This window comes from Aquarana catesbeiana, linkage group LG01 (assembly GCF_042186555.1).
Source record: "Aquarana catesbeiana isolate 2022-GZ linkage group LG01, ASM4218655v1, whole genome shotgun sequence".
NCBI classification, from domain to species: Eukaryota; Metazoa; Chordata; class Amphibia; order Anura; family Ranidae; genus Aquarana; species Aquarana catesbeiana.
The window spans coordinates 58,796,417-58,819,745 of NC_133324.1; the positions used below are offsets into that span (position 1 = coordinate 58,796,417).

The 23,329-nt window shown below is 45.9% G+C and overlaps 1 protein-coding gene across 2 annotated transcripts in view; it reads left to right on the forward strand.

The window, feature by feature from the left end:
* ST8SIA5 (ST8 alpha-N-acetyl-neuraminide alpha-2,8-sialyltransferase 5) overlaps positions 1 to 23,329 on the forward strand; it is a 143,554-nt gene that overhangs the window by 41,852 nt on the left and 78,373 nt on the right. The window contains exon 2 of one of the 2 annotated variants that reach the window (XM_073618986.1): positions 16,911 to 17,018. The exons of the other annotated variant lie outside the window; for it this stretch is intronic. Coding sequence (XP_073475087.1) covers positions 16,911 to 17,018 — 108 coding nt within the window. The remainder of the gene's footprint in view (positions 1 to 16,910; positions 17,019 to 23,329) is intronic. 2 annotated transcript variants of the gene reach the window in all.

The following is a 23,329-nucleotide window of genomic DNA, read 5'->3' on the forward strand; positions in this document are numbered from 1 at the left end:
AAAATTGTTTTTGTTCCTACGATTCCATATGGAATCTGCTGTCAATCATTCTCCCAGCACTGCCCTCAGGCTGTGACATGTACTTGTAAGTAGGAAAACAGGTTTAATGGGGGAGCATGAATACGCTCAGCAGGAAGAAAGCCAGTGGGTAGAGTAGTCCCATGGATCCAGGAAGAGAAAACAACTGGTAGTATGAACATGTATGTGAGACTTTGATTTATATAATTAAAAAAAAAACATTATAGGCCTCATGGACATGCCCCAGTACATGAGATCCAAGCATTTTGGTGCAGGCTACAAGCACAGGTACACAATACCTCCCAACTTTCTGAGATGGGAATGAGGGACACCAATTATCAAATGTATGTAGACATAGGAAACATCCAGTACGTCGCCCCCCCCCCCCTTCAAGGAGAATTGTACAAAAAAATGATTGGTTAAGTGCTTTTTTACCACTACTATTCCTTTATACTGGCCTTTGAAATTTACAAATGCAGCAATTTAGAAATTGGATGGAAGGTTTAGCACTGGGAAGCACTTTTTGATAGATAAATAGTGCTACTACTACTATAGTGCTAATACTTTTTCTATACAACTATATTGAGGAGGAAAGAGGGACAGAGGGACTTTGCTCCAAATCAGGGACAGTCCCTCGAAATTGGGAGCTGTGGGTACATCATCCAGCTCCGCTGCCAACAGCCTGTAAAACTCTATGAGTGGCTGAAAGCTTGTGGGGTACTAACATTTAGGGCAGTATGCATCCAGAAACAAATGCCTGGAATGCGTGGAGATTTTTCCAGTTTAATCTTCTTCTAGGACCTGAAGATACCTGGTGACATGAGTGCCTGAGAAAGTAGGTCTGATGCCGCGTACACACGAGCGGACTTTACGGCAGACTTTGTCCTGCGGACTTTTCGACGGACCATACGACGGAAATTCCGAATGAACGGACTTGCCTACACACAATCAACCAAAGTCCGACGGATTCGTATGTGATGACGTACGACCGGACTAAAACAAGGAAGTTCATAGCCAGTAGCCAATAGCTGCCCTAGCGTCAGTTTTTGTCCGTCGGACTAGCATACAGACTAGCGGACTTTTCGACCGGACTCGAGTCCGTCGAAAAGATTTGAAACATGTTTCATTTCTAGGTCCGTCGAACTTTTGGGGAAAAAAAGTCAGCTGGGGCCCACACACGATCAAATTGTCCGCCGGACTCCTGTGCGCAGGACCAAGTTTGCCGTAAAGTCCGGTCGTGTGTACGCGGCATGAGAAGTCAAAGGATCCTTGGTTGGCCACTGAAATATTATGAGTTTTGTCTCTAGCAAGTCCTTCTGTTTTGCAATGTAGGGAGAATTTCCTCATGTTCTCCTCTACTTCTCCCAGGAGGGGCAGAATCCCCCATCTTCCCAACAAACTACTCACTGATTCTGTAAATGTCTGGTTGGTCAACAAATCTGGACACCTTAGTTTGCTCTCATTAGACCCATTTTTCAGAACCTCAGCAACACGGACCTCACACATTCCTGGAATTTGAGCCATAGGCACTTGGACTGGCCAAGGAAATACATTTATTTATGTCATCGGTTATCCCTGTGGAAGAAAAAATGTCTACATTCAGCAGGAATCCAGAGAAGAGAATTTCTCAGTTGCCTACAAAACAGCTTTAGACTCATTTGCCAGATAAAACAAGTTACGGTATTTTTCAGATGCCTTTTTTTTCTTTTTTCTTGATTAATAAGCTCTTTCAGTGAGCTGAATTCAGCTCCACATAAAACACCTTTATCTGTAGGGTTTAGAGTCACTTAGATTAGCTCTCTCACTTTCAGCCGGAAAAAAAAAAAAAAAAAAAAAAAAGAGATGCAATTTCCTTTAGGAGCGAGCCTTGGGTCATGTGCTTCATCTGTGTGCTGAGGACACGAAATTCTCTCACCTGCTCCCACACACCCTGCATGGGAGAAAAGTCTCTGGAAAAGGCTTGTGCGTGCTTTGTTATTTCGTTTTATTTATAATTTTTTGAATGCCTATTGAGAAAAGAAAAAAAAAAAAAAAGATCTTTAGTATATTCATGACTGTTACAAATAACTCCCCAGCGTTTAAAGGATAACTGTGCTTTTTGAATGGCAAAGTCATTTCTGGATACTGAAATTCGCAAGTCTTTCTGTTCATCGTGGAATGGTTCAATAATTTAAAATAAAAATAAAGGGATTAATTTATAATAATAATTAAAGTAGAACTTAAATAATTATTGTTACTCTTCCTATAAAAAAAAAAAATGAAGAAAATAGTGCCAACCTTTACTGCACACTCCAGCGTCGTGCCAGTCTACCTCTTCTGTTCATTGGCTAGCGGTCCTCTTCAGGGCAGAACAATTCTCTGTCATTCATTTTTTTGAGCCCAATCTATTGTTTACACCCCACCTCAAAAAAAAAAAAGCATGTCATCACGCAGACTGGGCTCAAAGTTCTCCTGGACTGGACTCACAAATGAGCCTCTAATGCCGCGAACACATGACCGTCCTTTCCAGCAGAAAAGGTCCAACGGAATCATTCTATCAGACATTCCGATCGTGTGTGGGCTTTATCGGACTTTTGTTTTCGAAAATTCTGATGGACCTAGAAATAGAACATGTTTCAAATCTTTCCGACAGAAGCAGTTCCTATCAGGAAAACCGCTCGTCTGTTTGCTGTTCCGACGGACCAAACACGACGCAAGGGCAGCTATTGGCTGCTGGCTATTGAACTTCCTTTTTCTAGTCCCGTCGTACGCCATCGCGTTCTAAACGATCGGACTTTGGTGTGATCATGTGCAGGCAAGTCCGTTTCAGCGGAACTCCGTCGGAACTCCTTTGAAAAAACCGTCAGAGTTTATTCTGACGTAAAAACTGGTCGTGTGTACGCGGCGGTAGTCCTGGAATAATACCTGTTGCTGAAAAAATGAAGAGGAACCTCTTGTGATGTCATCAGACTTCAAGAAAAAAGGTGGGTACAGGTTTAATTAAAAATACAGGACACAGGATCTTTGTCTTAGACCAGTGGTCTCCAAGCTGCAGCCTTTTGCTTGCCTTTATTCAGCCTTTGAGGCATTATTCCTTCCACTGACACCAACAATGGGGCATAATTCCTGCCACTGACACCAACAATAGGGCACTATTCCTTCCACTGACACCAACAATGGGGCACTATTCCTTCTTCTGACACCAGCAATGGGGCACTATTCCTTCCACTGACACAACAATGGGGCATAATTCCTTCCACTGATAACAAAAATGGTACACTGTTCCTCCCACTGACACCAACTATTTCTCCCCCTACCAAAGGGCATTGTTCACTCCCACTGGGCACAGTCTGGTGCCCCTAAAGTCTGAAGGAGTGTAAACTGACCCTTTCTTTAGAAAGTTTGGAGGCCCCTGTCTTAGGCTATGGAATTTGCTACTACCTATAGGTAACTGGACACTGTCAAACAACCCCTACCACTCCCAGCAAGGCGTATACTTTTTGCTAGTGTCCTTAGGTTATGAATCTCTTCTCTGTGCTCTAACCATTTATTTTATTTTTTCATTTGCTGCTTTCACATCATTACTTCTAGAAAGTTTACTAGCTGCTCTTGTGACTTCCACCTTGCAGCTTTCTAGATCATTGACAGAGTGCCTTACATCAGTTCCGGAACAAGGTCATCTACTGCAGTGCCCAGGGCAAAGATGTCAAACGGCGTCCCCCCACAAAATGTATGAGCATTATGAGTTAGCAAAAATCCCCTCCCTCCCCTCCAAAAAAAATTGAGCACTAATCTTCACACTTACCCTTTGCGAGCCAAAATTCTCCTCAAATGAAATTCCCCCTCTACCAGTACTATTTCCCCGCTCCCAGATCAAATCCTCTCTCTCCCCAAATCCCCCATCCTAGCACAAATCCCCCCCCATCCCCTCTTCTAGCACTAACCCCCCCCCCCCCCCCAAATTTCCTTTCCTAGCACAAATCCCCCATTCATCCCTACTAACACAAATCCACCTCCTCCCCCAAATCCCCCTTCCTAACTCAAATCTACCCTCTTAGTCCAAATCCCCTCCTCCAAATCCCCACTGCGCCCAGGGAAGCTGCCGCTCCTGCCTACCCCTTGTCCCAGCCCTGCCTTTCATTTCTCTCCAGGTATAAGACTGGCTCATATTTCTGCCATAGGACCTGTACCTCCAAGCCCACCAAAGCTGTGAACAATGACGGGGTGCCCCCACTTATCAAAGTGGGGTAGGGTTGCTTGTTGGTTATCACGACGATCTGGGTGCAGGACTTTTCAGATATCTACATCCAGAATGTTGTATCCAGGGGCCATAAACTGTAACACTTGCCGTCTTCCCCACTATAGTGGGTGGATCTTTACATTTAAAAAATAAAGAATGGCGCCCAAACAATAAAATCGCTATTGATGAAAATAGTCCATCAACTTGAATAGTAGAAAAGCACCACAGTGATTCCACATCTAGATAAAAGTGCCCGACCACCATGTAAAATGTCTGCTTACCAGATAGTAAGCAGAAAGGGGCGTTTGGCTATAGCCCAGCCACGGCCTCTGTCTCCCAGGATGACTGCTGGATACAACACAGGATGGAACCCGATAGTGACAACCCCCTAAACGTCTCTTTGATTCATAACCATACGGAAATGTACCCGGATAGGCTCAAAAAGGAGAGAGACTGACCATAGCGTGATACTGCATGACAATTTATTAAAAATGAAGTGGCATTGCACTTACATTTATGTAGATAAAAAGATCGCATAAAATCAATGCCGGCCGGTAAACAAAGGAGCCCATCCTCCTCTCAACAGCGTGGTGACGTCAGTGCGTGCCCTCCCAGACGCGTTTCATCATAGGTGACGTTCTCAATGGGGATCCTTTGTGGATCTTTACATTGCTCTCTAGCAGCTCCTCTTTCAGGGGGTCATTATTACAGAAAAGGAGAAGATTAAAGGAGTTTCTTAACCGACCTCCTCTAACTTTCCACTGCTTTGAGTATCCAGGCCCAATTTTGTTTTTTCTTCTTACTCTCCTCTCCCACATTCAGCCCCTACAGTCCAGGAAATGCCCCACCATTCCCTTTTACATGGGAGTCTGGGTCTTGATGCTACCTGGTCATGTTGGTCAAGCCGACTCAAGTCTCTGGATTGTCCCTTTCACCTGATCAGAAAAAGTAGGTTTGCCCTAGCATGATGGATATCCATTTCTCTCCCCCAAATGTCTTGGAAGGTGCTCAAGATGGACACAAGCCTGTGAGGCTGGGATGGAGTCCCAGATGCCCTCTTGGTACACTGGACTTGGTCATTGGCAGAAGTCTGGTTTCTCATCAACATTCTGGAACTTAGGATGATTTGGCTGTCCCAGCAATGCTGGACCTCTCAATTTTAAGGTCACTTGACCAGGATTAATTTTGGCAATGCCACAGAGGTGACTTACATAAACCTTCAAGGGGGCACCAGAAGTCGTGCAGCTCAAAGAGAAGCAAACCTTTTTCTAGCCTCAGCAGAACTCCATGGCCCTGTCAACATCACTGGGAGGCAAGGGGGGGGGGGGGGGGGGGCACCATCGTGACTGACACTTGAAGCGCAGCAAGTAAAGCATTTATTGGTCCATGGGAAACCTTTTATTTTAGTTCTAATATACTGCATGGCTTTGACACGGTGAGGGCAAGAATTGACTTTGCACAACTCCAGTTTTTGAAACTTCTGACATGAATTGTGTGACCCCTATTAAAAATATATATATATATATATATTTTTCACAGGAAGGGTTGTTTTTTTTTCTAAAATTTTTTTTCAGATGCAAAAAGTTTCTACTGGCGTTCTCCTTTTAAGATAAACATCAGCAGTACATATTATGTCGAGTGGAAAAAAAAATATGCTCATGTAAACCGGTTGACACAAATACACCTTTTTATTCCAGAGCTGTCGGAATGTCGGTTTTCAAACATTGTGCGCTTGTTACCCAGTAAATTACCAGGTTGCCTTCCGCTGACTACATGTGAATTATAGAAAGATCTGAGCATATAATTAGCTTCTATCTCTACGGAGCTGCTTTAGCAGAGTTCTAGGCACTGGGCCCAATATCTGGAAACAATTTAAGAAATCATATAACTTGTCACTCACTTGTCTCTCCCTCTCAGCTTCAAGAACTTTCACACAAAGCTTCACAAATATCCACAATTCACTTCAAGGGGGGGCTTCTATTTTATCTGTCCTTCTAAAGAACCCCTACTTCACATGGAGCAAGAAAATACATCTATAGATCTATCTATCTATCTATCTATCTATCTATCTATCTATCTATCTATCTATCTATCTATCTATCTATCTATCTATCTATCTATCTACAGAATTTCAAGTCCTGAGCTACTATCAGTAAGACCTCATCTGGAATATGCAGTTCAGTTTTGGGCACCAGTTCTCAAAAAGGATATCAGGGAACTGGAGAAAGTGCAGAGAAGGGCAACCAAACTGATAAGAGGCCTGGAGGAGCTCAGCTATGAGGAAAGATTAGAGGAACTGAATTTATTCCCTCTTGAGAAGAGGAGATTAAGGGTGGATATGATCAACATGTACAAATACATAAGTGGTCCATATAGTGAACTTGGTGTTGATTTATTCACTTATAGGTCATCACAGAGGACAAGGGGGCACTCTTTACGTCTAGAAGAAAAAATATTTCATCTCCAAAAAGGTTTCTTCACAGTAATGCCCTGTACACACGGTCGGATTTTCCGATGGAAAAAGTGCGAACGGATTGTGTTGTCGGAAATTCCGATCGTGTGTGGGCTCCATCTGACTTTTTCCGTCGGAATTTCCGACACACAAAGTTTGAGAGCAGGATATAAAATTTTCCGACAACAAAATCCAATCGTTTAATTTCCGATCGTGTGTACACAAATCCGACGCACAAAGTGCCACACATGCTCATAATAAATTAAGAGACGAAACAAGCTATTGGCAACTGCCCCGTTTATAGTCCCGACGTACGTGTTTTACGTCACCGCGTTCAGAACGATCGGATTTTCCGACAACTTTGTGTGACCGTGTGTATGCAAGACAAGTTTGGCCCAAAATCCGTCTGAAAAAATCAGATGGATTTTGTTGTCGGAATGTCCGATCAATGTCCGACCGTGTGTACAGGGCATAAGAGCTGTGAAAATGTGGAATAGACTCCCTCCAGAGGTGGTTCTGGCCAGCTCAGTAGATTGCTTTAAGAAAGGCCTGGATTCTTTCCTAAATGTACAGAATATAACTGGGTACTGACATTTATAGGTAAAGTTGATCCAGGGAAAATCCGATTGCCTCTCTGGGATCAGGAAGGAATTTTTTCCCCTGCTGTAGCAAATTGGATCATGCTTTTCTGGGGTTTTTCGCCTTCCTCTGGATCAACTGTGGGTATAGGATTGGACATATGGGATTGTTTTTTATTTTTTTCTTGGTTGAACTGGATGGACTTGTGTTTTTTCAATTTGACTAACTATGTAAATATGTAACTATTTACTAGCCAGGCCATAAAGCGGTTGTAAACCGCTGAAAAAAAAAAAACATTATGAAAGACTCTTAGAGCCCTTTCACACTGGGGCGGTTTGCAGGCGCTATTGCGCTAATGCTCGACGCATGCTCTGAAGCAAGTACGAGACGGAAGCTATTGGCTACTGGCTATTGAACTTCCATTTTCTAGTCCCGTCGTACGCGTTGTACGTCTGGATGGTCGGACTTTGGTTTGACCGTGTGTAGGCAAGACAGCTTGAATGGAATTCCTTCGGAGTTCCGTCGGAGAAACCTTCGGCGTTTATTCCGACGGCAAAACCGGTCGTGTTTACGCGGCATTAGAGTTTCAATTTGCATGCAATCAGGCAGGCCCTTGCACTACATGGTTTTGGTAAATCTGAAGATAAAAATCTGCAGAAAATCTAATAGAAAAAATCTAAAATCTAATAGTGTGTATGGGGATTTATTCTTACCATACCATAGACACATACCATAATCGTACCATAGACACAGCACCCCAGGTGTCCACATTTCTCAATGGCAAAAAAATAAAGCTTGAATATTTTCCAAAAATTATAATTTTTAAGAGTCTGTTGATTCACTCTTGTTCACCCCGCACATTTCCCTGCAATTTTGTGTGCATTATTGAGCAATGCATATCCATCTTCTTTTGGGCTTCCATTGCATGTCAATGCAGGAAACAATGCAATTTACACTTTGAAACCCCACAACACATACTTTTAAATTCACATGCATTGCATGTTGGAAATAAATAACGTTTTTTTCTCTTGGTGTTTGGACGCACATAGATGGCTAATAGAAAAACTGAAGTGTTACTAAACCTATAACAGTAAAATCAGTTTGTATATGCAGTAAATCATGCTTGTTATACCTACTGCAACACCCAAGGGGTTAATCCTCTGCACTGTGTAAAAAGGCTGTTTGATCCTGTCTTCTCTGATCCTCCCCTTCTACCACTGTCCCCAATCCATTTCCTGATCGTACAGAGCCTTGGGGGCACTCTGCACATGCTCAGTTTTGTGTGTATTGCTAGAGATTTATTTTTTTTATTTTTGGGAGGGTGCATGTGATCAGCACTGTCCAGACAGAGGGTCAGGGGTCCTGCAACTTCATAGGACAATCAGAGTAGAATGAAAACTCCTCCTACAAGCTTTAACCAGACACTGATAGAAGTCACAGGACTGCTGTATACTGCTGATGAGAAAAGGTATTTAGCAGTTTATATTTACTAAAATAATTGCATTTCCATGTTCTGTGTACTGTGGGAGACCAGATATAGTGAACGAAGGCTCCTGGGTTTAGTAAAACTTTAATTGGCCAATGCAATGCAAAACTTGTCCATGCACCAAAAAATGCATTTAATGGGAGAGGAAGTAAACCCAGGGGTTTTTTTCCCATTTTTTTTTTCTTCCATGCAAAGTAAAGGCATAATGTGCTAGTTTGCATTGCATACTAGCACATTATGTGACACTTACCTGCAAGCGAAGCCCGCGTCGTCCCCGCAGCAGGCAGCATCCATCTTCGCCAGTCTTCCTTCCGGGGCCACATACTCCGGCTGTGTGACTGGCCGGAGCCATGTGACATTACTCGCGGCACACGCTCCTGAAGAAATGGCACGGGCAGCCGTTCCTTCAGGGGGCATTCGCTGATGACATCATCGGCGCAGTATACAGTAAACATCTCCTAAACGGCGCACGTTTAGGAGATATTTACAGTACCTATAGGCCTTATTATAGACTTACCTGTAGGTACAAATCATAAAAGGAAGGTATACAACCTCTTTAAAATATATCTACACCTACCAACAACCATGTAATATATTGCAGCATACCAGTTATTAAAGTGGGGGTCCACCTAAACCGCCAAAAAAAAAAATATTAAAAGCCAGCAGCTACAAATACTGCTGCTGCTGACTTTTAATAAATGGCCACTTACCTGTCCCAGGGTCCAGCGATGTCGGCAGGGGACGCTGAGAACCCGCTCAGTTCTCGGCAGCTGCCGCCGCCATCCTAGGTGAGGGAATCAGGAAGTGAAGCGTTGCGGCTTCACTTCCCGGTTCCCTACTGCGCATGCGCGAGTGGCGCTGCGCATCGTAACTGGTCCCCGCTCTCTCCTGGGAGCTGTGTGTTTCCCTGGAGACAGCGCGGAGGGACAGGAAGAGGCATAGACTCCCATGGGAGTCTATGCCGGAAGTGGGTGCAAATACCTGCCTTAGACAGGTATCTGCACCCCCCCCCCCCCTGAAAGGTGCCAAATGTGACACCGGAGGGGGGGAGGGTTCAGAAAAGCGGAAGTTCCATTTTTGTGTGGAACTCCGCTTTAAAGCAGAACTAAAGGACTAATACCTTTCCAATGGTCCCTCCCCGGATCAAGGATCTTCTGTGTGCCGGGTTTTCAGCCACCTTCATTGGCTGGCACCAGATGACATCACTCCCATGCATGAGCGGAAGCAAGTCATTCTGCCACACAGGGATTGGCTGGCTGCTGTAAGCTGAGCTGTGCCTGCGAAGCTCAGGTTACAGTCTGGGGATCACTGTGAGCAGGCAGGTAGGTGTAGTTTATTGAAGAAGCATTGCATGTCTCTTCTGCAATAAAAGGCCTGACTGCTAAACTTTAGTTCCACTTTAAATATGTGTAGCAAGGTCCCGGGTCCCCTTTGGTTTAATGAGAACCTCCAGAGTTAGGGATAGCTGACATTCTTCAGTGTAGAGTGGGTTACAGGGCATGGTGGGTGTAATGCAGGGTAGATTCATGGGCGCCAGACACTTCTTGAATGCAAAGAGATTTATTTTCTCTTGAACAGAACTGTGGGAGAGAGGGTTAGGGCCAGGACACCCTTAAGTAGTTGCAGTGGTAATTAGCAGACTCCGAGACTTCTATAGGTAGACAGCCATGCAGGGAAAGGCCCCCAGCAGGACACCACGTCTGCATATGTAGGATTGCTGTCTCCTATGGCCACATTCTTATTACAGTTTCTAACACAAGTTGTAACGAACTTCTGTACTTCCTCTACAATCACCTCTTGTAGATCTTCACTCCACTGAGCTCCCAGTATCTCTCACTAGACTTCCTAATCCACTGCCACTGGATCCCTTGAGCTCTTCCAACCTTCTCACTGAGTATCTTCCTCAAGCGTCACCCCCGCCTCTCTGCTGGCTTGGCACTCATAGATACTCCTCAAGCTTCACCCCACTGGCCTGCTCGGTCCCTGGCTTGACACACAAGGCTGTTCTGCAGGCATCTCCTCCGCTGGTTGGGTCCCAGCTACTCACTGTGGTCCCTGATAATAAGGTGGATGGTCCCTTAGTGGTGACAGCTTCTCCTCTACCTCCGACTATGACAGGTTCTCCGGCCGGCGGAACCGTCACTTTTGGTTGGACTGCAAGCCGCAGTCCCAACCCTACGCTGCTTTCTTGCTTCTGGATAGGCCCTCAGACCAGGGCTGTGTTTTGGCCTAGGCCGACAAGGCCTAGGCCTAGGGCGGCACTTTGCGGGGGGCGGCAAAAAAAGCCGCCCCCCGCATGAGAGAAAGTCCCCCCACCTGATACCCGGCTCCCGCGGCCGTCCCCCGCACACAGGCAGCCCACGGCGGCCGCCTTGCTGTAGCCGCGCTGTTGTGTATGGGCGTGCTTGGCAGAGGGTGGAGGGGCGTGTGTATGGGCGTGCTTAGCAGAGCTCACGCCCCTCCACCCTCTGACAAGCACGCCCATACACAGCAGCGCCACCCGCTACAGCAAGGCTGCTGCCGTGGGCTGCATATGTGCGGGGGCGGGCGCGGGAGCCGGGAATCAGGAAGACGGGTGGGGGGACTTTCTTTCATGCGGGGGGCGGCGTGTGACTCACGCCCCCATAAGCGGCCGATGATTGGCGGAGGTGGAGCCTTATGCTCCGCCTACCCTCCTCCACACTGCTTGACCCTTCTCCTTGGCACTGGGGCAGGGTCTGGCAGTGACGTCAGGAAAAGATAAACAGAGAGAGAGGCACAAGGGAACCTCGCAGAACAGCAGGTAAAGTTATTAAATAAATTATAAGATTTTTTTGGGAACAGTGTTGGCATTTAATGGCACAGTGGCTACAATTGATGGGGCACAGTGACAGCGTTTGATGGGGCACAATGGCTGCGTTTAAAGGCACAGTGACTGCAATTGATGGGCACAGTGGCTGCGTTTGGTGGCACAGTGGCTGCAATTGATGGGCACAGTGGCTGCGTTTGATGGGGCACAATGGCCGCATTTGATGGCACAGTGGCTGCAAATGATGGGCACAGTGGCTGCGTTTGGTGGGCACAGTGGCTGCGTTTGGTGACACAGTGGCTGCAATTGATGGGCACAGTGGCTGCGTTTGGCACAGTGGCTGCATTTGATGGCACAGTGGCTGCATTTGATGGCACAGTGGGTGCAATTGATGGGCACAGTGGCTGCAATTGATGGGCACAGTGGCTGCGTTTGGCACAGTGGCTGCGTTTGATGGCACAGTGGCTGCAATTGATGGCACAGTGGCTGCGTTTGATGGGGCACAGTGTCTGCGTTTGGTGGGCCCCAGTGGCTGCAATTGATGGGCACAGTGGCTACAATTGATGGGCACAGTGGCTGCAATTGATGGGCACAGTGGCCGCGTTTGATGGGGCACAATGGCCGCATTTGATGGCACAGTGGCTGCAAATGATGGGCACAGTGGCTGCGTTTGGTGGGCACAGTGGCTGCGTTTGGTGGGCACAGTGGCTGCGTTTGGTGGGCACAGTGGCTGCAATTGATGGGCACAGTGGCTGCAATTGATGGGCACAGTGGCTGCGTTTGGTGGGCACAGTGGCTGCGTTTGATGGCACAGTGGCTGCAATTGATGGCACAGTGGCTGCGTTTGGTGGGCACAGTGGCTGCGTTTGATGGGGCACAGTGTCTGCGTTTGGTGGGCACAGTGGCTGCAGTTGATGGGCACAGTGGTTGCGTTTGGTGGGCACAGTGGTTGCGTTTGGTGGGCACAGTGGCTGCGTTTGGTGGGAATAGTGGCTGCGTTTGATGGAACAGTGGCTGCATTTGATGGGGCACAGTGTCTGCGTTTGATGGGCACAGTGGTTGCGTTTGGTGGGCACAGTGGTTGCGTTTGGTGGGCACAGTGGTTGCGTTTGGTGGGAATAGTGGCTGCGTTTGATGGAACAGTGGCTGCATTTGATGGGGCACAGTGTCTGCGCTTGGTGGGCACAGTGTCTGCGTTTGGTGGGCACAGTGTCTGCAGTTGGTGGGCACAGTGGCTGCATTTGGTGGGAATAGTGGCTGTGTTTGGTGGGAATAGTGGCTGCGTTTGGTGGGAATAGTGGCTGCGTTTGATGGAACAGTGGCTGCATTTGATGGGGCACAGTGAGGCTGCAATTGATGTCTTTTTTTCTGAATTTCTTAGTTTGTTTGCACCCCCCCAAAAATTTTGAGCACCAGCCGCCACTGGCATGTGCAAAGTGTTCCATGCATGCTAAAATCAATGCAAACCCTTTAAACAGTCCACATTTAGTTGCAGTCTCCAGGGAGTGGGGAAGGGTACCTGTCAAAAACAGGTACCTGTTCCCCCCTCTCCCCTGAAAGGTGCCAAATGAGCCTAAAGAGGAAGGGGTGTGGTTTACAGATGATAGGGTGGGTCTTAAACAGGAAGGGGTGTGGCCTCAGCAGCAAGGGGTGGGTCGTATTTAAATTAGGGGGGTGCATGAGTTTAGTCAGGCCTAAGGCAGCACAAAACCTAAATACACCACTGCCTCAGACAGCCTAGCAGCCAGATGCTCCCGGGATAGGCCTCAGGCTCTGGCCTAGAAGCCCGGGACAGCACAACACACATCCAGCCAGACAGCCATCCAGGTGGCACAGAACCCCAATCATCTGACCTCACCCAAATAAGTAGGCTCTCCCAGCAGGCCAAGGGACCCAAGAAGACCCCTGCCCATTGGCTGAGATACCCCATCTATTCCTAATCTGTCCTTGAAATGCCCTTGTCTTATCTAATGCCACCACCAGATACCCGGCCATCTAGTGACGGAAGAGAGAAGTGCAGCAGTTCCAGAATTAGGGTGGAATCAATTGATCTATCAATTGGCCAAGGCAACTATACCTGGCAGGTAAATAAACTAGCAACCCTGCCTAACCATGAGGGTGCTACATGAGGAAGGTGAGTGATTTGGTTTATCATTTTTTCTCCCTTTACTTTCACTTTGTGACCTGGCCAGTAAAATACTTCCTGTGCTAGGGTGACAACACTCACTCATTGTACTGTATCTAGGAAGGAGCAGCGTTGTCACCTTAACGGCTTGCCGACCGCATTATGAGGATGTACGGCGGCAAAGCGGCTGCCCTGCCCTGCATCCCATACCTAATATGTGATCCAAATGCCCGGGCAGGGGGGCGTGCACACATGCCTGCCCGTCTGTGTTGTGATTCGTCACAGCACAAGCCAATCACCAGGTCTTGGTCAATGATTGGTCGCCGGCACCCACTGATCCCTGCTAGGGAAAAAAAACAACAAGATCCTTAGTAAAAGCAGCACATATCACACACATTACACATAGTTAGGCACACATTTAACCCCTTGATCACCCTAGATGTTTACCCCTTCCTACCCAGTGTCATTAGTACAGTGGCAGTGCATATTATTATCATTGATCACTGATATTAATGTCACCTGATGATGTCAGTGGCAGTTAGTCAGTCCCCCCCAGCATCCATTAGTGTCAGATTGCCCTCCGCACTCATGTTATAAGCCATCAGTAGTATAAAAATAAATAAATAAATACAAATTCTAAAATATATCCCTGCACTGTAAAGGGGGGCTGTGATGTAAAGGGGGCACTGTAATGTAAAGGGGGCTGTAATGTAAAGGAGAGACTGTAATGTAAAGGGGGCAGTGATGTAAAGGGGGCACTGTAATGTAAAGGGGGGCTGTGATGTAAAGGGGGCACTGTAATGTAAAGGGGGGCTGTGATGTAAAGGGGGCACTGTAATGTAAAGGGGGGCTGTGATATAAAGGGGGCACTGTAATGTAAAGGGGGCTGTGATGTAAAGGGGGCACTGCAATGTAAAGGGGGGGGCTGTGATGTAAAGGGGGCACTGTAATGTAAAGAAGACACTGTAATGTAAAGGGGGGCTGTGATGTAAAGGGAGAACTGTAATGTAAAGGGGGGCTGTGATGTAAAGGGGAAACTGTAATGTAAAGGGGGAACTGTAATGTAAAGGGGGGCTGTGATGTAAAGGGGGCACTGTAATGTAAAGGGAGGCTGTGATGTAAAGGGGGCACTGTAATGTAAAGGGGGGCTGCGATGTAAAGGAGACACTGTAATGTAAAGGGGGGCTGTGATGTAAAGGAGGCACTGTAATGTAAAGGGGGGGCTGTGATGTAAAGGGGGCACTGTAATGTAAAGGAGGCACTGTAATGTAAAGGGGGGGCTGTGATGTAAAGGGGGCACTGTAATGTAAAGGAGGCACTGTAATGTAAAGGGAGGCTGTGATGTAAAGGGGGCACTGTAATGTAAAGGGGGGCTGCGATGTAAAGGAGACACTGTAATGTAAAGGGGGGCTGTGATGTAAAGGAGGCACTGTAATGTAAAGGGGGGGCTGTGATGTAAAGGGGGCACTGTAATGTAAAGGGGGGCTGTGATGTAAAGGGGGCACTGTAATGTAAAGGGGGGCTGAGATGTAAAGGAGACACTGTAATGTAAAGGGGGGCTGTGATGTAAAGGAGGCACTGTAATGTAAAGGGGGGGCTGTGATGTAAAGGGGGCACTGTAATGTAAAGGAGGCACTGTAATGTAAAGGGGGGGCTGTGATGTAAAGGGGGCACTGTAATGTAAAGGAGACGCTGTGATGTAAAGGGGGCACTGTAATGTAAAGGGGGGCTGTGATGTAAAGGGGAAACTGTAATGTAAAGGGGGGCTGTGATGTAAAGGGGGCACTGTAATGTAAAGGGGGGCTGTGATGTAAAGGAGACACTGTAATGTAAAGGGGGCTGTGATGTAAAGGAGGCACTGTAATGTAAAGGGGGCACTGTAATGTAAAGGGGTAACAATTAAACTGGGTAATAGGCGCAAAGGCAAACACACAAATATTAATCAGAAATGTTCGTAGTATAAGTCTCGTAAAGGAAGTCCATACATTTGTGTCAGCTTGCGATCCAGAGCACAGCTCACTCTGTAATAAACAGCCAGGAAGAAAAGAAAAAAAGCGCCACTAAGTGTAGTATTTAGGTGCAATTTATTATGACCCCCATAATGGGTTACTCACAAAAAGTAGATGGTATACAGGCTCTTCAATATAGGTACTCTCTGGGGGGTCTGCCCGTCTAATCCTCGTGCGCTGGGCCTCACTTTGGGCCTCACTCTGGGCCTCACTCTGTGGGGCTGCCATCTCCGCTCCCCCACAGCCATCTCCTTTTTGTGAGTAACCCATTATGGGGGCCATAATAAATTGCACCTAAGTACTACACTTAGTGGCGCTTTTTTATTTTCTTCCTGTAATGTAAAGGGGGGCTGTGATGTAAAGGGGGCACTGTAATCTAAAAGGGGGCTGTAATGTAAAGGGGGTCTGTAATGTGAAGGGGGTCTGTAATTGAAGGGAAACTGAGGACACTGATATAAAGGGGGACTGCGCTGTAAAGGGGGCACTGAAATGTAAAAAGGGGGCTGTGATGTAAAGGGGACACTGTAATGGGCTGTGATGTAAAGGGGACACTGTAATGGGCTGTGATGTAAAGGGGGCACTGTAATATAAAGTGGGCTGTAATGTAAAGGGGGGCTGTGATGTTAAAGGAAACTGAGGACACTGATATAAAGGGGGACTGTGCTGTAAAGGGGCACTGTAATGTAAAGGGGAACTGTAATATAAAGGGAGGCTGTAATGTAAAGAGGGGCAGTGATGTAAAGGGGACACTGTAATGGGCTGTGATGTAAAGGGGCACTGTAATATAAAGGGGGGCTGTAATGTAAAGAGGGGCAGTGATGTGAAGGGAAACTGAGGACACTGATATAAAGGTGGGACTGTGCTGTAAAGTGGGGCAGACTCTGTGAATAGCCCCTAACCCAACCCCCCCCCCCCCCAGTCCCTGGGAAAATGGACTGCCGTGAAACCGGTCCCTGGCTCCAGAAAGGTTGGGGACTACTGTTTTAAGACACATGGGGACAGTATGAATGGACCCTGCAAGTGTAAGATAACAATACAGGTAATAAATACTAATTAAAAATCTGGTTATTTTGCTGCCCTGCCTTCCAGCCTCAGATTTGCAGGAACGTTGGAGACGGTTCTTATATACATGCTTACAATGATTGTCAAAAATTCTGCTGTACATTTCCAATGTAAAAATACTGCGATATGAGCCTAGAGGAGCGCATTGTAAATTGCCTGCTTTTCTTACTAGAGGCCTGCAGTTTAGCTGGCAGAGCGGAGAGGAGTTGGGAAATTGGACTAGGATCTTTAATTTCACGGATGACGGAGCAGTGAAGACGGGGAGTGACGCAAGCGGCAGGTACAGACTCACACAGAATAACAATGGATAGCAGAGCATAACAGACAATACAATGCATTCTGTCCCACAATGTCTGCTGTTCTTTCAGCACCGGCTTAAAGGGTCATTCCTCACTTGATGACAGTTCGGCCCATCCACACCATCACGCTGCAGTCATAAGCGATGCATGTTACATTGGTGCGATGCGGTGCCTTTCGTTCCCCGTTGCAGCTTGAAGACGGATGTGTGACGCAGCGCAACACCAGCATCACACTACCGTGCGGTGCACTGCCGGGAATGACGCACCCACCATTTTTTGGCGCATTGGCAGCCTAATCATTTTGATGATGCAACGCTCACACCACATAACAGTCATCAACACATGTGCATTAACCACACCTTCCAAATTTTTGAGATGGCAATGAGGGACACCTATCAGCAAAAGTATGCAGGCATAGGACATACCCCTTGCCACGCCCCCTTAAAGGAGAATTGTACAAAAAACAAGATTGGTTAAACCCACAAGTGCTTTTTTTTTTACCAACTACTATTCCTTTATACTGGCTTTTGGAATTTACAAATGCAGCAATTTAGAAATCAGATGAAATTTTTAGCACTGGAAAACACTTTTTGATAGGTTAAAAAGTGCATTTTTATATACAACTACATAGATCAGACCAAAATGAGGGACAAATGTGGAGGAATGAGGGACAGAGGGACATTGCTCCAAATCAGGGACAGTCCCTCGAAATCAGGGACAGTTGGGAGCTATGCATTAACACACCTGGGGTGGTGTGATTGGGCTCTAAGACCTGGTTCACACTGGTGTGGCTTTAAAATCAGGCTGCTTCAGTGCAATTTCAAAGCCTCAGATCAGTGCGATTTGCACCTCCGATTAGATTGCGGTTTACGGCTTCGTTTAGCCACTTAAGGTCTGCCCTAAAGCAGTTTTACTGCTACACGGCGGCACCTCTGCGCCAGATCATGTATATATAGTTGATCCAGCATTAACGGGTAGGGGGCATGCATGCCCTATCAGCGGGTACCGCGGTCTCAATGTCTGCCGGCACCCATCGATCATCCTTCAGAGAGGCAGAATGATGATCTGCCTATGGAAACAAGGCAGATCGCCGTTCTGACAGGAGGGAAGGCATGGATCCTGTGTTCCTGTAAAGGAATATCATAGCTCCCAACTGTCCCTGATTTGGAGGGACTGTCCCTGATTTGGAACAATGTCCCTCTCTCCCTCTTTCCTCCTCCTCCTCCCTCATTTTGGTCTGATCTATATAGATGTATATAAAATGCACTTTTTATCTATCAAAAAGTGTTTTCCAGCGCTAAACATTTCATCTGATTTCTAAATTGCTGCGTTTGTAAATTCCAAAAGGCAATAGAAAGGAATAGTAGTGGTAAAAAAAAGCACTTGTTTTTTTGTACAATTCTTCTTTAAGGGGGTGTGGCAAGGGGTGTGTCCTATGCCTGCATACTTTTGCTGATAGGTGTCCCTCATTCCCATCTCAAAACATTGGGAGGTATGGGGATATGAATCCATGTCTTCCCCTAGTAAAAGCACCTTCCTACGGTAGTAAAACACGGGTTAGGCACACAGTTAACCCTTTGATTGCCCTTGATGTTAACCCCCTTCCCAGCCAGTGTCATTAGTACAGTGACAGTGCATATTTTTAGCACCGATCACTGTATTAGTGTCACTGGTCCCCAAAAAGTGTCAGTTAGTGTCAGAATGTCCGCCGTAATATCGCAGTCCTGCTATAAGTCGCTGATCACCGCCATTATTAGTAAAAATAAATCTACTGCTTAGTTTGTAGACGCTATAAGTTTTGCATAAACCAATCAATATATGCTTATTGGGATTTATTTACCAAAAATATGTAGCAGAATACATATTGGCCTAAATCGATAAAGAAATTCGATTTTTTGCATTTTTTTAATTGGATATGTTTTATAGCAGAAAGTAAAAAAATATATTTTTTTTTTTCAAAATTGTCGATCTTTTTTTGTTTATAGCACAAAAACTAAAAAAAATGCAGAGGTGGTTAAATACCACCAAAAGAAAACTCTATTTGTTGGGAAAAAAGGACATACATTTTATTTGGGTACAGCATCGCACAACCGCACAATTGGCGGAAAAAAATGTAGTGCGGGAACTTTTTCGAAGTCGCTGCGTCATGAATCGCGTCAATTTGAATGGTTTCATTGACGGCAACGGGGTGCGACTTGTCATGCGACTTGGAACTGTCAAATCACAGGACAAATCGCACCGTGCAGTAGTAAGATAACCGACACCTGTGTTCCCAGCTCCGCCCACCTGTCTGGTCCATTCTGGAGGGGTCTTACTCTTTCTGCTGGATTTTTGTCTGCTTAGAAATTTGGATTGGTGGCTGCCCCATCTGAAAATGCTTATCGCCTGACTGTCACTCTAAGGCTAGCCATGCATGGCTCACTTTTTTCTCATTCAGAACAAGAGCTAAACGGAATCTTCATTGTCGCCATTGTCGTCAGCAGCTGTGGTATCCGTGATTGCCTGAGTTATGTACCATAGCGCTGCCGAACAGTGACTGCATCTGATAGAATCAGAGCTTTTGTTTAGCGGAAAGGTGGGGGAATGCAGTTTGGGCACCTCCAGCACTGAATATATGGGAATGGGAAGCAGTGCTGCCATGTGCTGGAGGATCTATTGTCAGTGAGGGGGATCTGATGTTGCGGGGTGGGGCTATTTTTGCTGAAAAGGTCTTTTTTTGCACGTGTGGGGGGTGGGGTGGGGGGTGTATGTTGCTGAGGGGTCAATTATTGCTCAGAGGGATCTACTGTTGAGGGAGGGGTCTATTAATGTTGGCTGCTGGAGGGTCTATTGATATTGACTGCTGGGGGGGTCTGTTGTTGCAAGGGTGGATCTATTGTTGCTGGGGGGGGTATATTGTTGCAGGGGCCTATTGTTGCTGGAGAGGGATTTATTGTTGCTGGGTAGGTATTTTGTTGGGGGGGGGGTCTATTGTTCCTAGAGGGATCTGTTGTTGCTCGCATGGATCTGTTGTTGCAGGGGTGTACCTTTTGTTGCTTTTGGGTCTAATATTGCGGTGGGTCTGTTGTTGGGGCAGTCTATTGTTGCTGGGGAAATCTATTGTTGCTAGTGGGGTCTGTTGTTGCTGGGGTAATCTATTGTTGCTAGTGGGGTCTGTTGTTGCTGGGGTAATCTATTGATGCTAGGGGGGTCCCTTGTTGGGGGGGGGGGTATTTTGATGCTGTGGCAGTTGATTCCTGCTGGTGATCTATTGTTGCTTCAAGGTGTCTATTGCTGCTGGCTGCAATGAGATTTATCAGCACATTCAGTATGTTGTTGCAGGGGTCTATTGTTGCTGGGGAGGGATTTATTGTTGCTGGGTAGGTATTTTGTTGGGGGGGGGGGGTCTATTGTTGCTAGAGGGATCTGTTGTTGCTGGCATGAATCTGTTGTTGCAGGGGTGTAACTTTTGTTGCTTTTGGGTCTAATGTTGCAGTGGGTCTATTCTTGGGGAAATCTATTGTTGCTAGTGGGGTCTATTGTTACTGGGCAAATCTATTGTTGCTAGTGGGGTCTATTGTTGCTGGGGGATCTATTGTTGCTAGTGGGGTCTATTGTTGCTGTGGGAATCTATTTGTTGCTAGGGGGGTCTATTGTTGCTGGGGGAATCTATTGTTGCTGGGGGCATCTATTGTTGCTGGGGGCATCTATTGTTGCTAGGGGGGTCTATTATTGCTGGGGGAATATATTGTTGCTAGTGGGGTCTATTGTTGCTGGGGGAATCTATTGTTGCTGGGGGAATCTATTGTTGCTAGGGGGGTCTATTGTTGCTGGGGGAATCTATTGTTGCTAGGGGGGGTCTCTTGTTGCTGGGGGGGGGTTATTTTGTTGCTGGGGCAGTTTATTGTTGCTAGGGGGGTCTCTTGTTGCTGGGGGGGGTTATTTTGTTGCTGGGGCAGTTTATTGCTGGGGCAGTTTACAGGTTGTTGCTGGGGCATCTATTGTTGCTAGGGGGGTCTATTGTTGCTGGGGGAATCTATTGTTGCTAGTGGGGTCTATTGTTGCTGGGGGAATCTATTGTTGCTAGTGGGGTCTATTGTTGCTGGGGGAATCTATTGTTGCTAGGGGGGTCTATTGTTGCTGGGGGAATCTATTGTTGCTAGGCTGGTCTCTTGTTGCTGGGGGGGTTATTTTGTTGCTGGGGCAGTTTATTGCCACAACCAAGGTACGGTGGTGGGGGCAGAGACAAGGGGTGACCTAAAAGGGGGCAGTACCTGTACCTAATCCCTGAGGGAGAAAAGCCCCGGGTAGGATGCAGTCACTGTTCAACCAATACTTTTCCATTGGCCACCCATGGCTCAAATTTGACCAGTTCACCAGGAATGTGAAGAGTATCAGTGATCGATTCACAGTGCCAACATCCTAGGTATAAGACAAGAAACCATTCCTCTTTGGGATTTGGACTTTACCAGCACTTAAACAAATGTACAATAGTATTGTAATAAAAAATATTTATTCGTGATACATGATTAAAAACAGGTAACATGGAGTATACATTACAACAGCAACTCGAAATACTACTTATGCAAGCTGGTAAACTGCAACAGATATCCCTCATCCGACGCATTTAAGAGTCTTAATTCAAGTACTCCTTCCTCAGGGGTATATAGGACATCAAATCTCTACGATATAAGTACAGAAGGTCAAAAAGATGTTCATGCATATACATTGGGGTCAAATATGCATAGTTTAACATCTGAGACTTACAGTTGTTACAGTCTGATATGTGCGGACACTCCATGTGAATTAAAACAGCACACAACGTACTCATCAGGGATTGTCGCCCCTCATCCCCAGCAGACCAATGTGAGTTCAATTGTATATAATATAAAGGCGAATGTTTCAGATGTCATAGGGTACCTCAAAGGAAATCCCTTGTGTGTGTGAGAAACGTCTCCAGACCCACTGAGGCCCACAGATGGAGTTTTATAATAAAGCCTCGTACACACGATCGGATTTTCTGACGGGATTTGTGTGATGACAGGCTGTTGGCGGAAAATCCGACCGTTTGTACGCTCCATCGGACAATTGTTGGCTGATTTTCCACAGACAAATGTTGGATGGCAGGCTTTAAAATTTTCCGCAGACAAATGTCTGTTGTCGGATTTTCTGAGCGTGTGCACACAAGTCCGTCGGACAAAAGTGCAAAGTACAAACACACATGGTCGGAAGCAAGGAGGAGCCAGAAGCGGTCGGTCTTGTAAACTAGCGTTCGCAATGGAGAATTAACATTCGTGACGCGGCAAATTATGACATTTCGAAATGCAGCGCACAATTCTCTTCTTCTTTAATGGGATAATAATGAAGCTGCTTTGCTGGTGATACTGATGGAGTTATTGCAAACAAATTTTCTAAGGATTTTTTTTTCTAGTGATATCAAGAATAATATTATTATGCTTGTTATTTTTTTTTTTTTTTTGGTGCAAGTTACCACAACACTATTATCCCGTAGTTTTTAGAATCAAAGATACAACTACGGTATGTTGGTGTCCCTTGGTAATTTTACATTGTATTTTTTTAAATGTAACTGCCTACTCTCAAACTGTCATTTGAAGTAAAACACATAGCCAAGTATTATTCTACACTATTTTTTTATTGTGCATTAAAAAAAGAAAACAAATAAAATTAGACATGCTGTCTGCCAATAGAACTTAACCAAAAAGTGCATTCTATGCATCCAAAAATATAGAAAATTTACCAAATCAAATCATTATTCAACCAAAAAATAAAATAAAAGCCTCATGCATGAACCACCAGCCCTAAGGTATGCTCTATATATTATAATACAGATTTATCCAATGTATATATACATTTTGCCCATAAATAGGCTACCCATTATTGCATTATAATTATAGGACTCCATCTGTTGGCCACATTGGGTCTGGAGACGTTTCTCACACACAAGGGATTTTCTTCGAGGTACCCTATGACATCTGAAACATTGGCCTTTTGTCAGAAGCCATGAAATCAGGCGAGACAGAAGTACAGTTAAATCACACTTGTTTAATAATAAAAGTAAAAAGAACAAACGTAGTCAAAACATAGCCAAAGTTCAGAAACCGGAACAGATAGTCAGCCAAGCCAGAAGTCAGGAATCAATGTAGTGCAACAGCAAGCAGAATCTGGAGCCAGAAGGGATGTCAGCAAAGCAAGTCTTGAACAGGATCGCAGGAGAAAGTTTCTGTGATGTTGACCAAGGCGAAGGCAGAGATTCTCTGGACTGGACGGCTTAAGTAGGCAGGACTGACGAGCA